General features: G+C 37.3%; 2 protein-coding genes across 7 annotated transcripts in view; one reads left to right on the forward strand and one right to left on the reverse strand.

Moving 5' to 3' along the window:
• Nucleotides 1–15,127, forward strand: part of mid2 (midline 2) — a 218,015-nt gene extending 202,888 nt beyond the window's left edge. For all 6 annotated transcript variants that reach the window (XM_079839415.1, XM_079839414.1, XM_079839416.1 and 3 more), the window contains 2 exons: nucleotides 7,784–7,991; nucleotides 11,403–15,127. In XM_079839415.1, the coding sequence (XP_079695541.1) occupies nucleotides 7,784–7,991; nucleotides 11,403–11,805 (611 nt within the window). In that variant the 3' untranslated portion in view covers nucleotides 11,806–15,127. The remainder of the gene's footprint in view (nucleotides 1–7,783; nucleotides 7,992–11,402) is intronic.
• LOC307140158 (uncharacterized protein) overlaps nucleotides 1–23,655 on the reverse strand; it is a 338,069-nt gene that overhangs the window by 106,248 nt on the left and 208,166 nt on the right. The gene's annotated exons all lie outside the window — the stretch shown is intronic.

Below are 23,655 nucleotides of genomic sequence, written 5' to 3' on the forward strand. Positions count from 1 at the left end.
TAAGCTATTTTATGTACTTCCCGGATTTTTTTATGATTCAAATTTGGCTGGGTGGTTAATAACACATTTATCTGTGGTGTGAGGAACTCAGAACACATGTTTAGTTTTGACTTTACAGGGACTTTAAAGTTTGGGTAATATTAACAAAAAAATTATGGGCATTATAAATGTTTTTATTAATGTCACTTTTGTTAAATTTTAATGCATCATTGCGGAATAAAAGTATTAATTCCCTTTTTTTTTTAAGTCTGACTGATCCCATACTTTTGAACAGTATGTGCTAGTTAGATAATGCTGCAATTGGGACATGTACTGTAGAGACTAAGCACAATTTTTCTACTAAATGCTTTGGGAAACCTAGCCAAAGTATAACTTTCTCTCTTTGTACCACGGTAGCATTGAAATTCAAAGTAGGAAATCTAAAGCTTGCTGTTTATTGTATTCACCAGAGAAGACATTTTAACTCTTGCATCATCAAAGAAAGTCGTTTGCCACAGCTGTGCCGCCTTCCCATGTGACTATATATATAAAAAAAGAAACTGACTTTGGGCCAATTCTATGTTTTACGTTTTTTTTCTGGCACTGGCATACTTGCCATGCCTACTCGACCGTGAAAGTCCAGACACCTCCCCCCATCTCAAGAGAAATGCTATTTAAAGACATTTACATAATCACTTCCTGTTTGAGGAATCCAGAGTGAGAGCGTGCTCAACCCCCAGTTGAATCCTAGAGCTCATGCTTTATCATCGACAATTAATTTCTCAGAAGCCTTTAAGTGGCAACTGTAATTCTCAAAGGCGAAGATAAAATGTAGAAGTGATCGTATCACAGGGTTGCTCGATTTGGGCCAAAAAGCTGGATCCCTTTAGCTTCAAATGGCACATTCTTTATTTTTAATCTAATTATTTAATATTAATAACGCGAGTGGACAGTGTGGTTATATCTTATGTAAGTATTTTTATATAAATTCAAGTGTATAGTGCTTTTCACAATGCACCATGTTTCACAGTAGCTTTACAGAAAATCACAATATTTATAATATCTTAATATCTTCTTGCCTTATAGTCAGATTTAGCAGGTTAGAGTTAGGCGATAATATAGTTTTTGCAATGACACAAGCAATCAAGCAGTTGAGATATACAGTCAAACTAAAGATTATTTTACTAGTGGGTGCAGGACACTATAGTTAATTTATGTAAGTGAAGATCGCAAAATAAAGTAAACTCTGACATATTATACCCATATGACACCCTACATGTGTAAACTGTATGTATGCTGATAAATGTAGACATACTTATATTATCCAACTTCATATATAGAGCTGGTCAATAATATAGTTATATTTGCGACAAAATAAAAAAAAATCAAGAAGTTGATTTGCTATATAATACATATCACTGTATCCGTACATATACAATCAAAAAAATATATATGTTAAACCATGTAGTAATGTTTATTTCTGATAATAGAGTTACTACATTAAATGAAATAAATAAAAATATCATTACATATAATAATAATGTATTATGTATTGTTATAAATATATTAGGGTTGTCAAGCAATAAAAACATTTTTTCTAATTATTTACTTGATTTGCCGATTAATCAAATTAATTGCAAATTAATTTCACATTAATTTTGGCTGATAAATTACCCCCCTTACTAAAACTGCCAGTAAGTGTTGGTAAATGTTTAATGAGTAAGTGATCGAGTCATTCATTCCATTCGTTCAAGGAAATAAATCTCTTTATGAATTGGCTATTAAATCATTGGTTCTCCCGATTAATTGTAATAATCCACTGAGATTTGATCTCACCATCATCGAGTCCATCTATGATCACATGAAGAAACAGAAAAAACTGAGATGGACTAAATCCAGAAGAACTGCGGCAACGTCTCCAAGACACTTGAAGAAACGCAAAGGGTGGTCACAGCAAATATTGATTTGATTTAGTTAATAGAAGTTAATTGATAAATAAAATCTATTTATGAGTTTTTGGTTTCTTCAAGCGTTTCTTCATGTAATCCCAGATGGACTCGATGGTGAAATCAGACCTCCGCGTGGATCATATCGGCTGTTGTCAGACTGTACTAGACCCCTGAAGGTGTGCTGTGGTATCTGGCACCAAGATGTTAGCAGCAAATCCTTTAAGTCCTGTAAGTTGCGAGGTGGGACCTCCATGGATCGGACTTGTTTGTTCAGCACATCCCACAGATGCTCGACTGGATTGAGATCTGGGGAATTTGGAGGCCAGGTCAACATCTCAAACTCGTTGTTGTGCTCCTCAAACCATTCCTGAACTATTTTTGCTTTGAGGCAGGGTGCATTATCCTGCTGAAAGAGGCCACAGCCACCAGGGAACACCGTTTCCATGAAAGGGTGTACATGGTCTGCAACGATGTTTAGGTAGGTGGTGTGTGTCAAAGTAACATCCACATGGATGGCAGGACCCAAGGTTTCACAGCAGAACATTGCACAAAGCATCACACTGCCTCTGCCGGCTTGCCTTCTTCCTATAGCGCATCCTGGTGCCATGTGTTCCCCAGGTAAACGACTCACAAGCACCCGGCCATCCACATGATGTAAAAGAAAACATGATTCATCAGACCAGGCCACCTTCTTCCATTTCCACGTGGTCCAGTTCTGATGCTCACATGCCCACTGTTGGCTCTTTCGGCAGTGGACAGGGGTCAGCATGGACACCCTGACTGGTCTGCGGCTATGCAGCCCCATACGCAACAAACTGTGATGCACTGTGTATTTTTACACCTTTCTATCAGAACCAGCATTAATTTCTTGAGCAATTTTAGCTACAGTAGCTCATCTGTTTGATCAGACCACACAGGCCAGCCTTCGCTCCCCATGTGCATCAATGAGCCTTGGCCGCCCATGACCCTGTCGCCGGTTCACCACTGTTCCTTCCTTGGAGCACTTTTGAAAGATACTGACCACGGCAGACCAGAAACACCCCACAAGAGCTGCAGTTTTGGAGATGCTCTGACCAAGTCATCTAGCCATTAGAATTTGGCCCTTGTCAAACTCGCTCAAATCCTTACATTTGCCCATATTTCCTGCTTCTAACGTATCAACTTTGAGGACAAAATGTTCACTTGCTGCCGAATATATCCCACCCACTAACAGGTGCCGTGATGAAGAGATAATCAGTGTTATTCACTTCACCTGTCATAATGTTATGACTGATCTGTGTATATCATTTTGTTCACTTGATTACTTGGAATTTTATGGACATGCAGCAACCTGAAAACCTGAAAAATCCAGTGAACTAAATAGAATAGAAGCAGTGGGAACTGTTTATGTGTGTGCTCCATGCACTTATTTTTCATCCTCCTGCTCCTGCTCTTGTTCCTACTTCTCCATCCCCCAGTCCATCACCAGGGTCTACGTGACTGTTACTGAAGCTCAGCCAGGCTTACAGAGCAAGAACGGGAAGACATCAAATGGCTCTTTGCAAGTTGTGTTGAAATCAAAGTTTGGTTTTTCCAGTTGAACTTTGGATGAGATAATATGTTCAAAAGGGATTGCTGAGACCTATAATACAGGCAGCAGCAGGGGTCTGCACACAAACTCAATTCTGGACACTGTCCTACACTCTTTCATTCCCACTGATCTATTTTTTATTCCTCAAATGGACCCTTTCTTCTTGTGTTCTCTCTACTGATTTGTTACTGACAGTATATCATTAATACAGATTTATTGTTCTTTATTTGAACAATTGTTTCCTTTTGTCTCAAGGCATTTTGATGACTTTATTGATGTTTTTTGCACTGTTCCTCTTGTAATGTGACTAGAGTTTTGTATGGTATCACCCAGCGATAGCAGAATACAAATGTTTATTGATTATAAAGTGCCCTCAAAAGTATTTCGACACTTAAGCTACAATTTTATCAATTCATTAAATTAGAAACAAAATATAAAAATGAAAGATAGACAGCACAGCACATTTCTCAACATTTTTTGTTCTACAACATAAACATATAGATACAATATTTAAAATAAAGGCAAAATGTATTGCAAAACTTTCTGACTGTCAGATTGTGCAACATGTTCATAGTTAATGTGATAAACTACTCCTGTGGTTGCTCTGATTGAAGACCTGTGTGAACTTGAACAGAACTGATTCAGTGTATGTCAAAAACAATGAATTCGGTGTCATCCCTACATTTCTGTTGTTTAAATGTCCAATACAATCTGGGCCCACTGTATTTAGCAACTTTACATTGATGGATAATGGACCGTTTCGGTGGTCATTCCATGTAGTGTTCACATGTCCTTTGACTTTCTACCCATACAATATTGATACTTAAGATGTGGCCACATTTACTGTTTTTTTGTTTTTGTTTTGGTGAATTGTCATGGGAGCAATCAAATAATTTCAATAGGAATCTTAATCAGGAATTCTGCATGAATTTTCTAGCTCTGATATATCTTGTAAACTGAAAAGGGAAGGTCAATTTTACAAATCACTAATGAAGTTGATGCTTAAGTTGTAGCTCACAAACCTTTAAGAAGGGCATGATATTTTGGGCAAAATTTAAAGTTTTTTTACTTTATGCAAAATGACAGTGACAGCTCAAGCTTTTTGTTTTGTTTTTGTTTTTTTCCCGGGAGATTAGCTTTAATGTCATGTTTACTCTGGCCTGTGAAGGTAACATTTTAGAATGACAGAAACAGAAAAGTGTGTGCGCGCACGCGCGCGCGCGCGTGTGTGTGTGTGTGTGTGTGTGTGTGTGTGTGTGTGGAGTCACACTGTGTTCCTATATGAGGCCTCTCCTGTTTAATCAGAACTGCCATGGCTGGTGACCGTACATAAAGCCAATATGAGAAATATCACATGGCAAGCAGCCCCAAGGGCAGCCATGTTTATTTGTTGTTAAAAGATCTCTGAATAATATTTACTCATCCTGCACAGCATAGACATCACTCAAGCTGTCAGCAGTCACCCCTCCCCTGCAGAAAGCAAACCATAGCAGCCCAGCCCAAGAGCAAGAGCCCAGCCAAAAGTGAGGTCACACTGTGTGTGTGTGTGTGTGTGTGTGTGCGCGTGCGTGTGTGCGTGCGTGCGTGTGTGTGTGTGTATGTATGTATGTATACACCCAAACACAAACAGACAGTTCTGAAATAATTCATATTAATATTACTATAAAATATATCAAATGAATGTAATACAATTAATAATGTAATATGATTAATATGATAGTAATATATAATTAATATTTCTGGTCATTATAATTTTCATTCAAATCAATTAACTGGTATTTTTGGAAACACTTTCATTAGCTGATCAAAACTAGACTGGCCATATTCTAAGCAAGTTGAAAGTTGTCTAATACTACATATATATTCCACCAAATTGCACTCTGAAGAGAAAACGATCTCATTTGCGGATTCTGAAAAACGCTCTCTTATATCATGGCCCCAGCTGACACTGCAAATTATGTTGTCACATTTAGTGCATTACAAATAAACCTCTGAATATATGTGACAGGCGTCAATGTCTGACTGCTGTCATAAATGTAGTTGTTCTTTGTTCGCTCAGTTCTACAATTTAAAGTGTATATCCATTGGCCATTACTCTTGTCTTCAGTGTCACATGATCCTTCAGACATCAACACATAGCATATTACACTGTGCCGTAATTTATTTAACGAAATGGAGAAGCCATGTGTGACAAACTAGGTGCACCCTTACTGCTTCCATAGGAATTAAGAGGGTAAGTAGCTGTCAGGCCCTGCTAATCAGATCGTCAGCAAGCATGACCAACTTTATAAAAGCAGAAGTTTTAGAGCATTCAGGTGTGTGTTAACACAATGCCAAGGAGGAAAGACATCAGCAATGATCTTAGAGAAGAATTGTGGCTGCCCATCAATCTTGGAAGGGTTACACAGCCATTTCCAAACAATTTGAAGTCCATCATTCTGTAGTGAGGAAGATTATTCACAAGTGGAAAACATTCAAGCCGGTTGCCAATCTTCCCAGGAGTGGACGTCCCAGCAAATTCAACCCATGGTCAGACCGTGCAATGCTCAGAGATATGGCATGGATGGGTTTACGGGAGAAAGCCTCTTCTCTCTTTAAAAAAAAGAACATGGCAGCACGGCTTAGGTTTGCATGGTTGCATCTGAACAAACCACAAGACTTCTGGAACAATGTCCTTTGGACAGACATGACCAAAGCGGAGATGTTTGGCCATAATGCACAGCGCCATGTTTGACGAAAACCAAACACAGCATATCAGCACAAACACCTCATACCAACTGTCAAGCATGCTGGTGGAGGGGTGATGATTTGGGGCTTGTTTTGCAGCGACAGGAACACCTGGGCACCTTGTTGTCATTGAGTCGACCATGTACTCCTCTGTATACTAAAGCAGTGGTTCTCAAACTTTTTATGCCAAGTACCACCTCAGAAAATATTTTGCTCTCCAAGTACCACCCTAATGACCAACATTAAAATACAGTAGCGTGGTAGGCCTAACTATTCAGCTACATCTCTGCACAGTTCAAAAACGAGGCAGTTTATTCCTAATAAGAATATTTATTGTTGTCAACCACTTTAACTTTGTGAATACACAGTTTGTACATTAACACTGCACTGTGCTTACATACAGGTAAATAAAATAATAAAATAATGATTAAATTAACATTTGTTGTATCTAAAAGTTAAATTAAAACTGTACTGTACTTAAATGTAAAAAAAAAAATGTATTGCGTTTTAACATTACTTTATTTAGTGATTCCTCTGCGTACCACTAGAGGCAGCCTGAGTACCACTAGGGGTACTCGTACCACACTTTGAGAACCACTGTACTAAAGTATTCTAGAGTCAAATGTGAAGCCATCTGTCCGACAGCTAAAGCTTGGCTGAAATTGGGTCATGCAACAGGACAATAATCCAACAGAATTGCATTGAGATACTACATGCTTTCAGTGTGATGTGAAAATATTTACAAAAAAACATGTTCTATATAATTTCTAGTAGTTTAAGTATATAAAAGTATGCTCATTTTTAAATAGAAATGACACAAAGACCTTTGTTCAGACACCTGCACTGCACACTTATGCCATTTTACTCATTTTTGTCTTAAAAGGTTCATCAGTTTTATAGGCAATAAGCATTTCATGGGATTCTCGCTTGTAGCCTCTTGTGTGTGTTTGTGTGTACATCTGCATCGCTTTTCCTAGTGCCCTCAAACACATGCTGTAAAATGGCATGACTGCACGAGTGTTGAGAATGGCTGCGCTCACAGCGATAAGCAGTTCAAAGACAAGAGCGTGTTAATGTAATTGGCTTCCAGCAGCATGTTGCCAGAACCTTTCATATCTGGGCGCCGTAAACCTCACTCTGGATTGAGATGATTGGTTTGTGGGCAGGGAGAGAGCGCAGCTGATTGTTTTCCTGCATTGTCAGTCATTACGCTCGGGATGGGAAGATTTAGACGTGCCAAAGTTAAATGTCGGGTCTGCGGGGTCACCTCTGCTTTTTAAGAAATATAAAACTCAAATCATATACTAAGCTGACTTCATTTGGCATTTGATTATCTCGGTCTTTCACTCTCACACACACACACGCACTGTGCCTTTTGTCACAAACTGCTCCTCTCGTAATTAACCGGAAGAGCTAAAACTGACATTTAACAAATTGCATGAATTGGGAAATTCCAGCAGACCAGAGAGTTCCTCCTCAGGTCACTAAACTCATTCCACTGGCTCTTATTACACGCTCCTGTTGTTTCTCACCCATCTCTATCCTCTCTGCTCCTCAGGTCAGCCTTTCAAACTGGACCCCAAAACGGCCCATAAGAAGCTACGCCTCTCCAATGACTGTCTGACCATGGAGAAGGATGAAAGCTCCCTGAAGAAGAGTCACACTCCGGAACGCTTCAGTGGAACCGGATCCTACGGTGCTGCTGGCAACGTCTTCATTGACAGTGGCTGCCATTATTGGGAGGTTTTACTGGGAGCCTCCACATGGTGAGTGATTTCAGATTTGACAGGCTTGTAACACAAGTAACTGTTAGGCGATTTTGGTTGTGCTTGTACCCTGGTCCAGTCGAGTGATTCTTTCCATTGATCATTTGTGTTGCTTGAATTTTATATACTTAATTATCTGTTTCATATTTGGATTGAACTGGATATAGGCCAGGCTTAAACTGAAAGTATGTCTATATTCATTCAAAAGTCCCATTTTATGTGTAATGGCCCATTCACACCCGGTACGATAATTATAATGATAACCATATTAGCATCCACACCAGCACACAATAATGTTCTGTGTATTAAAAGCGTGCGCTACAGTTCTGTCGTCTGCTTTAAAGTTGAGTGGATTCAGTGATTTTTTTTTCACTCATCAGCTGGAAAAAAATTGTTCAGAAAGTGTTCCAATGGTATCGTTCCTCTGTCATTATCATTGTGGTGTGGACTGCACTATAATCTCATTGAATTAGAACGATTATTAGAGCTTTGGGCTTCAATTGGAAACATAAAATGACAACAGAATTTCTTCCTAACTGCACAATAAGGTGCTTTTACTGTAGATGACCATGTTTGATTTGTTTGAAAAAGACACTTTCCTCTTTTTATACACACCTATATAAGGCAGTAAAGATGTTAACAGACATTTCAAGAAGTTGAAAATATGTATAATATAGTATCTTAATTTTAATGTTCCTCTTGAAAAGTTGTGTGCAATCCAATTTGAACTTAAAAATCACACCTGGCTCATTTTCATTCATAAAGTTCACACTTTAATCAGACTGACTTCACAGACTCATTGCGTTATAATTTTCACCTTGTGCCTGTTGGATAATCATTCTTACAAATAATTATTTCTGTTATTCGGTAACATTCACTGACTGTCAGGTTCAATGGAATTGTCACTTGGTATATGAAAAACAATTAAATATTAAGTTGAGATTTGGGAACCCAGGTCTCCTACATGCTAAATAAAAGCCTTATTAATAGATTAGCCAGTCTTACATTTATATGAACACTGGGTACGTTTGCTGCAGTCCAAATATTTTGTGGGGTGGGTATTATTATTAATTTGGTGCTGTTATGCTTAGCAGAGTGAACGACACAGTTGCTTTCACATTCACGTCACAGTTCCAGTGCAACTGAACTTCCTACAGGTAGTCTCAGGTTTGGTACCACGGTGCATTCCCGGGTCCACATGACAGCTTTCACATGTCCAATTTTTCAAATCAAACTGCCAGTGTGAAACACCCTAAGTCAGTGTTTCCCAACCTATTTTTATTTACTTTTTTGCCACGGCACTAAAAATAACAATTTCACTAACATGTATTGCTTCAAATGGCATTGACTGGATGTTATATAAAAAGTAGTAATCACATTTAATGTGAAACTTGAGGTAAAGTCCGGTAAGAACACAATAAGGTCAAATAGGTAGCTATATAATGTTGGCGATGACAAAACAACAAATTTACATATTGTCGCTGTCGGGCGAAAACCTCATATTTTTTAAATAATTAAACAACGTGGCATCAAAGTTGGTATTGTGGCTTTATGTCAGACTCGTGCATGTATCATTATAATATTAACATTTTATGAAAATCAAGCTCAGATGGTGTTACAAGGTTTTTGACCAGCAAATGACAGAGATATATGTTTTGTCCGTCACTGGAACAGCTGCATCTGAGGCAGTCAGTGCATCGCATTATGTTCAAGGTTATAAAGTTTATTGTAGCTATATGTAGGCGCTCCGTTTTCTTGTTGTTGAATGCATTAGGACAAAATCTCATGATATAAAAGATGAAGCGCTACGCATAGGATATTTAAAACAGTACATTGCCTACAATTAGACGGCAAATATCAGACGATTATCGTGCGCGCTTATCGCCAACATTTAACGCCTCATAACTAAACAAAGAGCGCCAATGTGAGTGTGCACACAGACACGCAAAATGGCAGGCGTAAAAGCATCATTTAAAAAAAACGGCTCGGGTTCTTTAAAAACTGGCCAACCAATGAGATAGCCACTTTTGTTCACGTGCCTGGAGCTGCTGAAGTTACAGTAAAACACGTCTCGGTGGTGCTCAATCACAAAATGGTCACAAAAAGAAGATGACGAAGAGGAATTAAGTAGACGAAGAAGAAGAAGATGCAACGAGACAAGATGAATGCATCCATGTTGTGTTTGCCAGTTAGCAAAAAGTATGTGGATGGTTTTGGCAGTCACATAAATACTGGCTCTCTTCTTCTTCTGTGTGACAAGCGAGTGTCAGCAGCACCACCTTGTGCACCAGGATATTTCTGTTTTTCAATAAGCGCCATCCACTGTCAGGTAGTGAATTTGCACATTCACTCGGCGCATCGCCAGTGAAAATCGCTTGGGTATAGACACAAAAATGCGTCCAAAAAACACTGGCGATAAGCGTGCATGAGGCTCAAGGGCCAGATTTACTAAACAGGCAAATTAGCGTGAGAGCGCAATCCCATAAAAACGCAGATGGAAGTGGAAAGTTCTAATTAAAGAACACAGACACAGCCGGATTATTTCCATAATGACCAACACAATCTACCAAGAGCAATGCAAATTAGCATATGGTTTAAGACATGCTTTTTTGGGACGGTAAATAACGGCACAAATACCAGTTACTGGATGAGTGCAAACCTTAGTAAATCACCTTGCATGATTGATTTAAATAATTTACTCCCATAAATTTTGCATCTGAAAGGGAAACGCCAACAAATGCATATGCAATAATGTCCGCTGCAAAATAACCCCGTCCACGCCTTGCCAGCACAGATTTTTCACCGTGTCTTTAGTAAATCCTAAAAGTAGTTTTTTAACGCCAAAAGGTTTGCGCTGATGCAAATTGTTAGTAAACCTGGCCCTAAGATTCTTCTCCTCTCTTTAAATACAAAAAAACTATTTTTCAGACAGTGTTTCTTGAGTAAAGAAAACGCTGTACTTATTCAAACAACCAGTTTTTTTTATTTACTGTACCTTTGCACTGCAAACAATCAGCGATCTATCTCCAAAATCTGAGGTGGGTAGAGTTATGAGTTATGAGGTTTGACTGACAGTTTGAGGAGCCAATGGAGTTATGAGGTTTAGTCAGATGCTCTTTTACATGATTTTCATTGGTTTAATATTTGTAGGTAAATTAATAGATACGAGGTTTCCGCCTGACAACAGTGATTTATTCTTTTTTGTAGCATTTTATTAATTTATTTCTTTATTTTTGAATTTTTGCATTTGATAATTTTCCATGGCACACCTGACACTAGTGTGCCGCAGCCCAGTGGTTTGGAAACACTGCCCTAAGTTGTTAAAAGATATTTCTTTATTCCAAGTGAGCCAGGACAACCACCTAAAAAGGTGTATCAATTGACCGCATTGTACATCTATTTCCCCTTCAGGTACGCACTTGGTGTGGCCTACAAGTCAGCACCCAAAAACGAATGGAGCGGTAAAAACTCATCGTCCTGGGTTTTCTCGCGCTGCCACAACAACTTCCTGGTGCGGCACAACAACAAGGAGTCCATCGTGGAGGCTTCGCTACAGCTGCGCAGGGTGGGAGTGCTGCTGGACTACGACAACAACGCCCTGTCCTTCTACGATGCCATGAACTCCCAGCACATATACACTTTTGACGTTTCCTTCCTGCTTCCGGTGGCACCGACCTTCATGATCTGGAACAAATCGTTGATGATCATGTCAGGGCTGCCCGTGCCTGACTTCGTGGACTGCAGCGAGCAGCAAGAGGGCATCTGTCGCCAACAGGATTCGCCCTATGTGTCTGGATTGAAGAGCTGCCACTGAGGCATCATGGGAGCTAATTATTCCAGAAGGTTTCCTAGCCCCTCTTCTTTTCCTGGTTTTCACGGCTGGGTCGAAGTCGGATCTTTAGTTGTACCTGATAGTTCTGGTCACATAAAGGAGTGCTTAGTTGAGTGTATTATGAGCTTTCAGATTTAAACAGCTGAAATAGGGGAAATTAAATTGTAAATTATTTATGACTAAACGTTTGCTTTTTGTCAGTTTTAATGTATCCCTAAAAGCACTTTTTAGAGTTGAATTTGTTGCCCCTGTGTATAAAAAGACTTGCTAACTTGAGACAGGGTTGGACTTCCTTTTTGGACCGAATATAGCGGATTATATTAGGATGACAGATTGGTGTTTCTACTAAGGGTTACATTTATTATCCGATGGGTCTATAACATTCTTTTCATATTCAGGGAGAAAAGATGATTCTTTGGTTTAGAAATATGTCTGAAGATGATGGCATGATATGTATTTCCTCTGTGATTTGTTCTCACTATCTCAGTTTCTGTTTTTTTGTGAAAAGCATGAGGCACAAGTTCCCCAGGTGTTTTTAACATGTATCTTTAATAATTGCAATTTGATGTACCGCAAAATCTCATCTGTGGAGGTGTTCGTCCATTGACACGCATTCAGATAGCATAGTGCATTTTCATCCAGAAATATTTGAAAGATCGGCAACAAAACATTTTGTTTCACCGGTTTAACATTTGTACTGATTTAAATGAGAGTCCAAAGCAAATACAGTTTAGTGGATTTACTTTCTCAATGGCTGTGATGAAACTTACATGATCTTCCACGGTGTGATGTTCAGGGCTGTAATAAGGAGACCCAGTTGTGGGTTCAAAGACAATCACTTGTGCTAGTGCAGGCAAAAACAGCTAGAGATCTTTGCAATAGCATGCTAAACTTGAGATACTTTCCTGAAAAAGTGGTTTGTACCATTGGGTTCATTGTAAATATCCAGATTGGGAAGTATTCGTACTACTGACGCCACTGTCCTGCTGCAGTTTTTGCTTTGTGTCAGTAGGGTTTTCCGCTTTGCTCTGCTGAATGTACATGATTGCTTTGGCTCTTTTTATCGTTCTGATTGAAAGCACAGAGCATTACCATCAGATCCACTTTGAAAGCACAGGAAGTATGCGAGTCCTCCTGGTACATCTTGAGAGCTCAACATCCTCTATAAAAATATAGAGCGGAAAAATAAGTTGCGTGCACTGATAGCATCATTATTTGTGTTGGATAAGGACACAAAACAGATGTTTACCTAAAACACTCTCATAGCATATTGTATATTTTGGCAAAATTGGTGGCTAAGTCTTATGATTTTGTGTGTTTTCGGTTAGGGGTGAACCAAATAATCATACGTTTTCCGTACAAATCACATTGTACGAATTCATACGAAATCACCACCTTGTCAAATAGTTTTCTCATGAGGTCGGGTCGCATTTACGTCACTTCCCAACAGGTTTTCCAGCATCCTTCTACTCAGCGTCGATCTGTAAACTTGAAGCTGGTATCAATTCAGACATCAGACTCTTTTTCCACTTGAAGACACCATGAACGTGAACTCGTGAGTTTAATCTGTGACTGAATCGTGCATTAATGGTGTAGTTGAGCAATAATGAACAGGCATAGCTTTTGTTTGCATTGATTATGATTTCAGGGCAATTGCATTAAAGGGATAGTTCACCCAAAATGTTTAATTATCGCATAGTTTACTCATCCTCAAGCCATCCTAGTGTATATGACATTCTTCTTTCAGACGAATACAATCGGAGTTATATTAAAGAATATCCTGGCTAATCCAAGCTTTATAATGGCAGCCCAAAATTTGAAGCCCGAAAAAGGGCATCCATCCATTTTAAAAGTAATCAACACGATCCAGGGGGTTAATAAAGGCCTTCTGAAGTGAATCGATGGGTTTGTGTAAGAAAAATATCCACATTTAACACATTATAAAGTTAAATATCTAACTTCCACCAGACCGCCTTCCGTATTCAACTTACGAAGAAAGTATAACGCCTCTCGCAGTTCAAAACGTCAAAAATATTACACTTTTTGAAAACGGAAGGCGGTCTGCCGGAAGCTAGATATTTTACTTTATAACGTGTTAAATATGGATATTTTTCTTTACAAAAACCATTGCTTTGCTTTAGAAGACCTTTATTAACTGTGCTGTGTGGAATACTTTTATAATGGATGGATGCACTTTTTTAGGCTTCAAATTTTGGACTGCCATTATAAAGCTTGGATTAGCCAGGACATTTTTTTAATATAACTCCGATTGTATTTGTCTGAAAGAAGAATGTCATGTACATCTAGGATGACTTGAGGGTGAGTAAATCATGGGGTTATTTTAATTTTTGAGTGAACTAACCCTTTCAAGTTCTCGAGATGTGACTAGGTCTTAAAACCATTTCCACTTGATCATTTTGTTCTTAAATCCACTTTGTCTTGGTCTCGGGCGACAAATAAATGGACAAACACTATAATGAGAGACTTTTTAGACTGTCAGAGCTTTTTTGCTGAGTTGTACACTATGTGAAAGTGCAACCAGTATGGGAGATGTGTGGCACAGCTACATCAAATCATTGTCAGCGTGTTTCCTGTATGAACACAAACCTGAGATGTCTACTACTGCACTGTCCCTCTTTCTGAGTCTCTCTCATTTCATTCAGTCCCACTGTTGTCAGATCTGCCGTCACTGTGAATGCAGAAGCCACTGTCACATGTCTTGGTCTTACATTCTGACAATCTCGAGTGCAACCCTGCATGCTAAAAAGAGCAAGATGACATGTATTGCAGGAAGTCTTCAACATTTCCACTTATCATTAGTGATATCTATAGGCAAATCGTGAGGAAGTGTTTGAGATTTGCTGTTTTTCAGGTCACTAAGGTAAAAGCTCGATTTCAGGCTTTTCAGAGGCTAAAAGATGAGAAGCTTGAAAGCAGAAGTCTGATCTAGTTTGATCTACATGATCTATTTGTTCAAGTGCGATTCACCGGGTCGCTGCATGACGATCTGGTCCGGCTCGAAGCATTTCCTGTGATATTCTCTGCTGTTTTATATAAACATTTTTTTATTGGAAATGTCCAGGAAAGATATTGTTATGGCATATCAGGTTTCCAGTTAGCCGTGCTTTTCTTCGCATTTAATACTAATTAACCAATTACATTCATCTTCAAGCAATTGTTTTTACATTTCTGAACATAAAAAAAAAATGCAAGAACCGAATCCTCTTCTTTGATATTTCAGTCTTTATTATGTGCTCAAGCAGATGTGTTCATCAACATAATGTTTCAATAGATATAACTTAGCAAAAAAAGAATGTAAATCATATGAGGAAATATATATTATATAAAAATTGTATAATATACAAAAAAAATATATATTAACTATTGTTATTTATGTGAGTCCAAATAAAAGTCTGATCCCAAATGCGTGTATTGTTGCATCATTGTCCTATTTTTCCGAACACTGTGTTGTAGGAGGAGGTTAGTAATGCCAAAAAAGTAAATGCCCATAAGGTTATGAGCAAGAGCAGATAGAAGGAGCTCTGCTGCACTGGCAGGGCACTCAGTGCCCACAGTCATATAATAAGGCGTTGCTTATGTTCCTCAGCTGCTATATCTGGCACGAGGGAGGGTTCAACACACGGGATGCATCACACAAAGGTCACTATAACAAGCTTTTACAGTATAAACCTAAATCATAGTCACATTTTAAGCATGTATAAATGCCATTGCATTAGGCAACATAATGATAATTATCGGTTACACTTTATTTTAAGATGTCCGTGTTACAGTGTATTTGTATACAATTACGTACTGAGTAATAATAATTAACTACATGTACGGGTGTTTTTAGGGTGTGGTATAGGGTTAGTTGCATGTAATTATGCATAATTTACTCTTATTAACGAGTAACAATGACACAGTAAAATAAAGTGTTACCATATTTTCTCAGATACAGTATATGCACTATACAGAAGATTCAGTTGTTCTTGCCTTATCCCGTGTAACAACGGGAAGCCTTTTACTTACCAACAGTGATTTATGTTTTGAAAGCGTGGTTGGGACTGATATAGCAGGAAGTTGCAGTTTTACATCAATCGTCCTTGCGTGTTTTACACTGTAAAAGCGAATTTGTTCAGTTTACTTAATTCAATTGTGCAAACTCGTTGCCTTAATTCAATTAAGTAAGCATTACTTAATTGCATTAAGTTGTTTTTACTTAAACCGTTTAAGTTTTGTCAACTTAATTATATCTGTGATCTGAGGAAGTGTAATCCCAGAGTGGATTGCGGCATTAATAAATTAATTGCTTCGTTTTACTATTTTTGGCTTTATTTTACTAATTGTCTTTTGTCAGTGTAACCCCAATAACGACAGCAAATAAAATAGTACAGGTCTTATTAATAATAAAAATAAAATAAATAATAAAATGTTGTTACCATTGTTGTGTTGTGTAAGTCTGTGTGTGACTCACTCAAGCATGGTCAATTGCTATTGTCACATATATAGAGGGATAATATCAACCCAATTAAAAGGTTATGCCATAAATATTGGCCAAATTTTTTTTTTAAGATAATTATTTTACATGAAATATAGTTATGTAGTTAATTCACAAATATTATATGCCCAACCAAAGGGAACACAAATCACAATTATGGTGAGAGGAAGTGGCGGAAAGGAGTGAAAAGTCTATAAAAAATTGCCCCACCTCAAAAACACTTTGCCTGCCCGCTTGTTTTTTGTTTTGTTTTTTTGCTTTGGCAAAATGGTACTCAAGCCAGTCAAGTAATGTTTTCTTGGGTTTTCTAAGTAACGAAGGCATAGCATGCAAATAGTTCAGATTACTTAATTGTTTTAAGTAAGTTCAACAAATTATTGGACATTAAGTAAAGTTTACTAAAAAGTCTTAGTAAGAACAACTGTTGGATTTTAAAGTGTATAGCCGCGTTTCCACCGAAATTACCCGGAACTATTTGTACCAGGAACTTTTTTCTCAGGAACTTTTTCTCCCCCAGACCTGCTACTATCTGCGTTTCCACCGCGGTCTAAAGTACCGGGAAGATTAGGCAAATTAGTCCGGTGACGTGGGAATGCGCGCGACTGCTCCTCCCAGTCACCGACGGACATGAATCACTTTTGAGCGATACTGTCTGCAACAATAACACGTGGAGGAGATGCAAGCAGCGCTGCTTTTGCTGATTATGTATACACATTACCAACACTGCTTATTTAAACGTGCACTTTCACCTGGTTTGACCATTTTAATGCAAAATGAGATGATGGGCAATCCAAAATCTGAATGTGCTCAATTCCAAAACAAAAGATTTTCTATAAAAGGATAATGAGGTTAAAGTCATTCATGACAGATGTGTGAAAAGTTAATTGAATGAAAACAATAGACTGAATTAAGCGGTTGAAAGATTAGGTACTAGACTGCAAGTATTTATTATTTATCACAATAACATCTCTTAGCATTCACCAAAAAAAAAAAAATTCACATGACTAGTATTACAATATGCTTCATTAAATGCATAATTTAGAGATTTCTTCCTCAAATTTGAAATGAAGCAGGACCACACTTATGGCTTCACTTAAGTTGTGGTTATAAGTTATTATACTACATTCACATAGTTATACATTTAAAAATATAATATTTGGGTTTTCTAGATATGTTTATGTGCATATTCAGAAAACTTGCGAGCAGCAGCCCTTTTATTTGCTTCCAACACTATATGAATACAATTAGAATGTGGTTATATAGTTAGAATGTGGAAATTAAAAAGACACAGTGACATTTTACACATTTATTTTAGACAGATTAGTTCTTACAAAATTAAAATAAAAGTGTGCAAAGACAAATAAATTACTAGAACAATAAAATGAAAATATAAAATGTGAAAACAACAATATAAAAAAAAAAGTGTATTTTTCAGTAACCTGTCCAAGAGCTGTGCCAACACTTACAATATATAAAGTACAAATGTGGTAGTGCAAATGCTTCAGTCAAGCGGCTGGTCATTGTGGCTACTTCTTGAACGACTGGACAAACTGTCCAAGAACAGACAGAAACCCGGTCTGAAAGTCCCTGCCGTCAGCTTTCTTCCGCTTCTGACTGGTGGAATGCCAACTCTTGCCTCCTCATCTCTCCTCGGCCTGGCTCTCCAGTAACAGCTGAATATATTGGTCACACTGTTCTTGTCCATGCTGCAGGGCGGCCCGGTTAGCGTCCGATCCATATCCCTCAGTGCATCAAGAAAAGTCACAGTCCCTTTTCCTTTTCTCTAAGTAGAAAAAATTGCACAGAAACACATGGAAATTAATACACAAGGCAACCATGAAACAATAGAAACCATCAATTAATTATTTAGTGTTTGCCCAATTGTTTGCCCAGCTTGAACAATGCCCAGTGTGCAATTTTTATCATGGGCAATTTAAGTTTACAATTAAAAACAACAAAACTACTCAAAACCATTAAGGATTACACATCAGTTTTTAAATATATACACATTTTTGTCAGCTTTATACCTCGGCGTGTGTGTGTTTCGGCAGGAGACACGGGGTTAACGTACTGGTGACCGCGGGGGAAAACACGCTGGTCTCCGTTGCCTGCAATTCATCAGGGCCACTCGTTACACCTGGAAAAGCACGTTGAAAAAAGTTACTGCAACGTGTTTAAACACTGCAACGAGTTTAATAGATGATACCAAGATGAGATATTTACCTTCAAACAACTCGGATTCCTGGATGGTTTCCAACAACGCAATAGCCAAGTCTTTCGTTACCGCTGCACCAGAAAAAGGCGGTCTGTGTCCCGGGGGGGGGGGGGGGGGGGGGGGAGGGGGGGGTATGGGCAGAAATGCTACTTACTTGCTCAGATGATATATTTTTCGGATAAATGCTTACGGACTTTCATGTTACTGTCAGTAGGTCCTGGTTTAGCTAGTCAGATCAGTCTTGTCCATTTGAGAGTGCCTGCACACAACAGGCCTGAAAAATGCCAAAGCTGAGCACATCCCGATTATCCCGACTTAGACGTGTTCCTTGGTCAACATATTTTGTTGATCCTGAAACAACATTCATGTCCGAAAATACCCTACCCATAAGGTATCCCACAAATCAGATTTTGTCAAATGTTTCCACTTAATTACTAAATTGTGTTATCTGTGGGACTTCTGAAAGGGCATTTAAAAGTTAATTTTGAAAAGTGTGAATAATGCTATATTTCTTTTTCACATTATGTTGTAAGTGTGTCCCATCAAGTAATCAAAAAGTCAGTTGAGGTCCTCACATCCACAAATACCGGAAATATGTCACTTAAGTAGCCAAGTGCAAAGACCACAAGTACTGGGGCAGGCACAAAGTATCTGGATACATTTTCATTATCTCTGTTTCCATCCACCTATTTTTATATGCATATTTTATGCTCTCAATTGAAGCGGATACATTTTTTATCTGATAAGAAAGCACATACACTATGATGGAAACCCATTTGCAAAATAAATCCGTCAATATGCAACAAAAATCTCACGTGACTTTACCTCAACAGTGGATGGGATTGGATAACTGGACTACCCAACGAACCAATTTCATTGCACAACATCTCAAATGTTGGTTTGATCATTCTGAGCCTGAGCCAAAGTCTGTCATCAGAATCATTTGGTTTAATTCCCTCCCAGAAGCGTCTCACATGATTGCGTTCCCAAACATGAGACATCTGAATGCAAGAGAACGTGTTTATTGCGTTTCTTCTGCACGCTCTGAGACGCAAGTCATTTAGGATGTTGGAAAAAGAGCCACAGTGACTTCCCTGATTGCAGCAAATTCCATTTTTATTAAAGATATTTTGTGACAGTTTCCCAGGAAGTAACAATGTTGTTCTCTTGAGCACATGGGATGGAAACGCTGCTTTGTTCGCAAATGTTTTACACAATATTCCAATTTTGGGCATACAGTAAGTTAAATTCACAACTTTGGATGGAAACGTAAAACCAAGAGCAGTCACACTAAAGATAGACTTTGTTCTCTGTTCTCTTCCATTCAATGTTGTGTATTTGATGATTTGTTATTGTTTTAATTGTTACATTTATTTATGAAATCATATCATGTTACCCATATTCACTTTGCTGCTTTAAATGGATAGTTCACCCAAAAATGAACTGTATAAATGTCTTTGTTCTGCTGAACACAAAGGATGGAACTATGGAAGTCAATGAGGTCCATCAACTATTTGGTTACAAACATTCTTCAAAATATCATCCTTTTTGTTCAGCATAACAAAGAATTTTATGCAGGTTTGGATGAACTATGCCTTTAAGTATATAATCTGCACCTTTAGTGAATTGTTCAGTAACACTTTAGTTTGGGGACTAATTCTCACTATTAACTATAGTTGCTTATTAGCTTGCATATAACTAGCTTATTGGCTGTTTATTAGTACTTATAAAGCAGATATTAATTCCTTGCATGATACACCCCTTAATCCTACTCCACACCTAAATTTAACAACTACAATGTATTGAGGTGTCAAAGTTGGAATTAATAGTGAATATGTTTTCCGCAAACTAAAGTGTGGTCAATTGTTTAGTTAACCCTCTATAGTATGCATTATATTTAATACGTTTTTATTACATGAAATAGCTTCAATCATACAAAAATCAAAACAGATTTTTGAAGATTTTGGGGGGTATTTAGGGAAACGTTGCTATGGCACAGTGGAAAATTGTAAAAAAAAAAAAAAAAAAAAAATTCTTTAAAAGGATGATCTTCTTTTCTATTTAAATGCTTCTTGCTTTTAGAAATTTCTTGATTTATATACTTGGAACTCATGCAAACCAAAAATGTAACCTTCCTCACTCTCATGGATGAGCTCACTCTGCACTCTTCCTATGCCATTTCCATAAAATAGTGCTGTATTAATTTTCGGAAAATAAATTATTTTGTTGTAATACAATTATACTACAAAAAACACTTCAAATAAATTAATAGCTGCAATTATATTATTGATGCTACTATGTATTAAAAATCCCAATGGGATTACTACTGCAATTACAGTAAAACTATGTTAGACAAAGTTGATTTGTGAATAAAAATATCTACCTGCAAAAAAATCCCCCTCGAGAAGAGATGTTTAGAAAGGAGGTTAATAGAGCAATTTATGCAGGACAACAGGTGCACAACAGACAGTTTTGGAGGGACATTCAAATGTCATTTTACTTAAAAACAGCCTTATTTTACTTAACAGCCTTAAAAACAGCCTTATGGCCTGCCCTTTTAATTCCCATAGTGCAATTTATTGTATTTTTTTTCTGAATAACAAAGAAATGAGTAGAAATGAATTGTTGCCATATGGCAACTCCGTACCATAATGCTTCACCTGTGGTTAATCTCTACTAGGACACTTGTGTGAACTAATTTCATTTCAAAATCCCATTGAAATCAAACAAAAAAGGGCAAAATACTGTGAGAAGTTAGTTCTCAGAAAGTCTCTAGCATTAGTTTGCACTTTATAACATTTTATCAAGGTGTCACTTAAAATCAGTACCGACTTTAAGTATGCAAATACTTTTTGGGGCCACTGGAGGTCATGGGATGAGATGTGGCCATTACAGTAGAACAATATATATATATGAATTATTTTAGTTCTTTGAAATTGCTTGTTCTAGTATCATGATTAGGATGAATGTTACTCTAACGTTTTCAAAGAAATGAAATGTACCTTTTATTTAACTAAAGCTGCTGCTTCCGTGTAATTGAAGACAGAGTTTCTGCTACAGTGCTTCAGTATCTCATCACTGCTTTTGGTTCAGTCCTGCACTAGTACAGTCACAGCGGAGGCAGTGATTACGACGGTCCTCAGCGATAATGACTCTTATCACAGACTCCATGTGTGAGCATGGAAATCAGGTCCAACTTGAAGAGCTCACCCCACTGCCTGCTCTTCAGCACAACACAAGACCTTAAATTGCTTTGCCACTACGGCTTCAAAGACTGCACGTTGAAATATGCAGTGTCAATGGCAGTGAATGCGTCAGAATGTCATGCAGAAAAGATTAAAATGTGGGAACGAAAGCTTCTGGCTGGCATGCGCCATATTGTTGTGTTGAACGTGTGATTTGTTAAGCTGGCTGTAAGCAGCGCAGGCTTAGCTTCACATTGATCGAGGAATAGATCGCAGGTTAATCTTGCTCTGTGTTCAGTGAGGCATTATTTTTTGTATAGGCTGTATTCCTTTACCTTGAATACTCCAAGATGTCCTGTTTAATCTGCTTGTAACGTTGTTTTTCTAAGAGATGCAAAGCTCAGCTTACCCTTTCATCCTATGCAGAGCTGTAAAATGTACCCACACTGTAAAAAAAATTATTGTTATTTTAACTGTATTTTTACTGTAAAAATGCTACGGTGAAAAACAGTTAACAAAAAGTTACTATATACGGTGAATAACTGTGATAGATCTAACCTTACATTTCATTTCATTTTACAGTAAAATACCGTTAAATTTACAGATTTTGGAAGTGAAAAAGTTCAAGTCATTGTGTAATTTACAGTGAAAACCCGTAAATTCCCTGCGTGACACTTCGCATTTGATGTATTTTCATTGCAATAACTAATTTTCTTTGTTTTTTCTAATCAGTTATGTACATTAGGGTTTAACATCTGATGTTGTTAAATTAATGTTTATTGCATTTTTTAAATTTCATGTGTTTTACAATGATGGTGTTTAGTGTTTGTGTGAATGACACGGAGCCCCTTCTATATTGTCCTATTAAAAGCTGCTTGTGATGAGCTTTGATTCATCACGTGATTTTCATCACCACTGTGATTGGTGGTTGTCTGTATAGATCAAAGGTACATAACAGATATTAATATTTCAATAGGTTGGTAATTTAACATTATTTCAGTTAATGAAATGTTTTTTTACCGTAAATTTTTACAGTGTAAACATAACCATTACAATATAAACCTTTAAATGATACGGTTTTGAACTGTAAAATAAAAAAAGATTTTTTTTTTACCGTAATTATTACATTATAAACCTTTAAATTATATTGTCTTGTCCCTAAAAAAACTAAAACGTTTTTACGGTAAAGTTCTGGCAACCACAGCTGTCGTTTTTTTACCGTAAATTTTACAGGGATTTTTTTTACAGTGCAGAAATGATCTTCAGAAATTGCTGTAAATAAAATGTATTGTTTTTTTGTTTGTTTGTGTTGACTAATGAGACATCTCTTCAAATAAATAAAACCCATATTTGTATTCAAATACAATCTACTCTGAAATGCAATAACTGACTAAGTTCAGAAGGGAGGGTAAATTGATTTATTTGTCATGTAAAAACTTGCAAAAAACGGTATTGGAGGTCTAAATGAAATAATAAAGAATAAAAAGTACCACTTTTGCCTTGGAAATTTGGTAATTGAGTAAAAGTATTATTTTTTCAATAGGTCCTACAAAATGTAAATTCACAATTCCTAAATTGTTTTCGAACAGGGGCATGCATTGACCCCCTATATTTTTATAACCCTAAAAATATATTTTCTATATATTCTCAATGGGTAGATAGACATTTTAATGTTTGCACATTATTTATTTATTTGTCGCTATCAAAATTAGCATGTTGTTAACTTACAATATTAATTGAATGTTTAATAGTAATTAAACATATACAGTATTAGTATATAAAAATATCTGCAAATAGTTTTTTGCAAAGTATTCATCTCTTCTTACATGATTTCAAAAATAGTTTGTCCTTGTGTTTTTCTATGGAGTTTCTTCTTTCAAATAAATCTAAGTACCCATGGAATCAAAATTGACAATTCTTATTTTTTATGGAAT

This window comes from Gobio gobio (genome assembly GCF_949357685.1).
Source record: "Gobio gobio genome assembly, chromosome: 16".
NCBI classification, from domain to species: Eukaryota; Metazoa; Chordata; class Actinopteri; order Cypriniformes; family Gobionidae; genus Gobio; species Gobio gobio.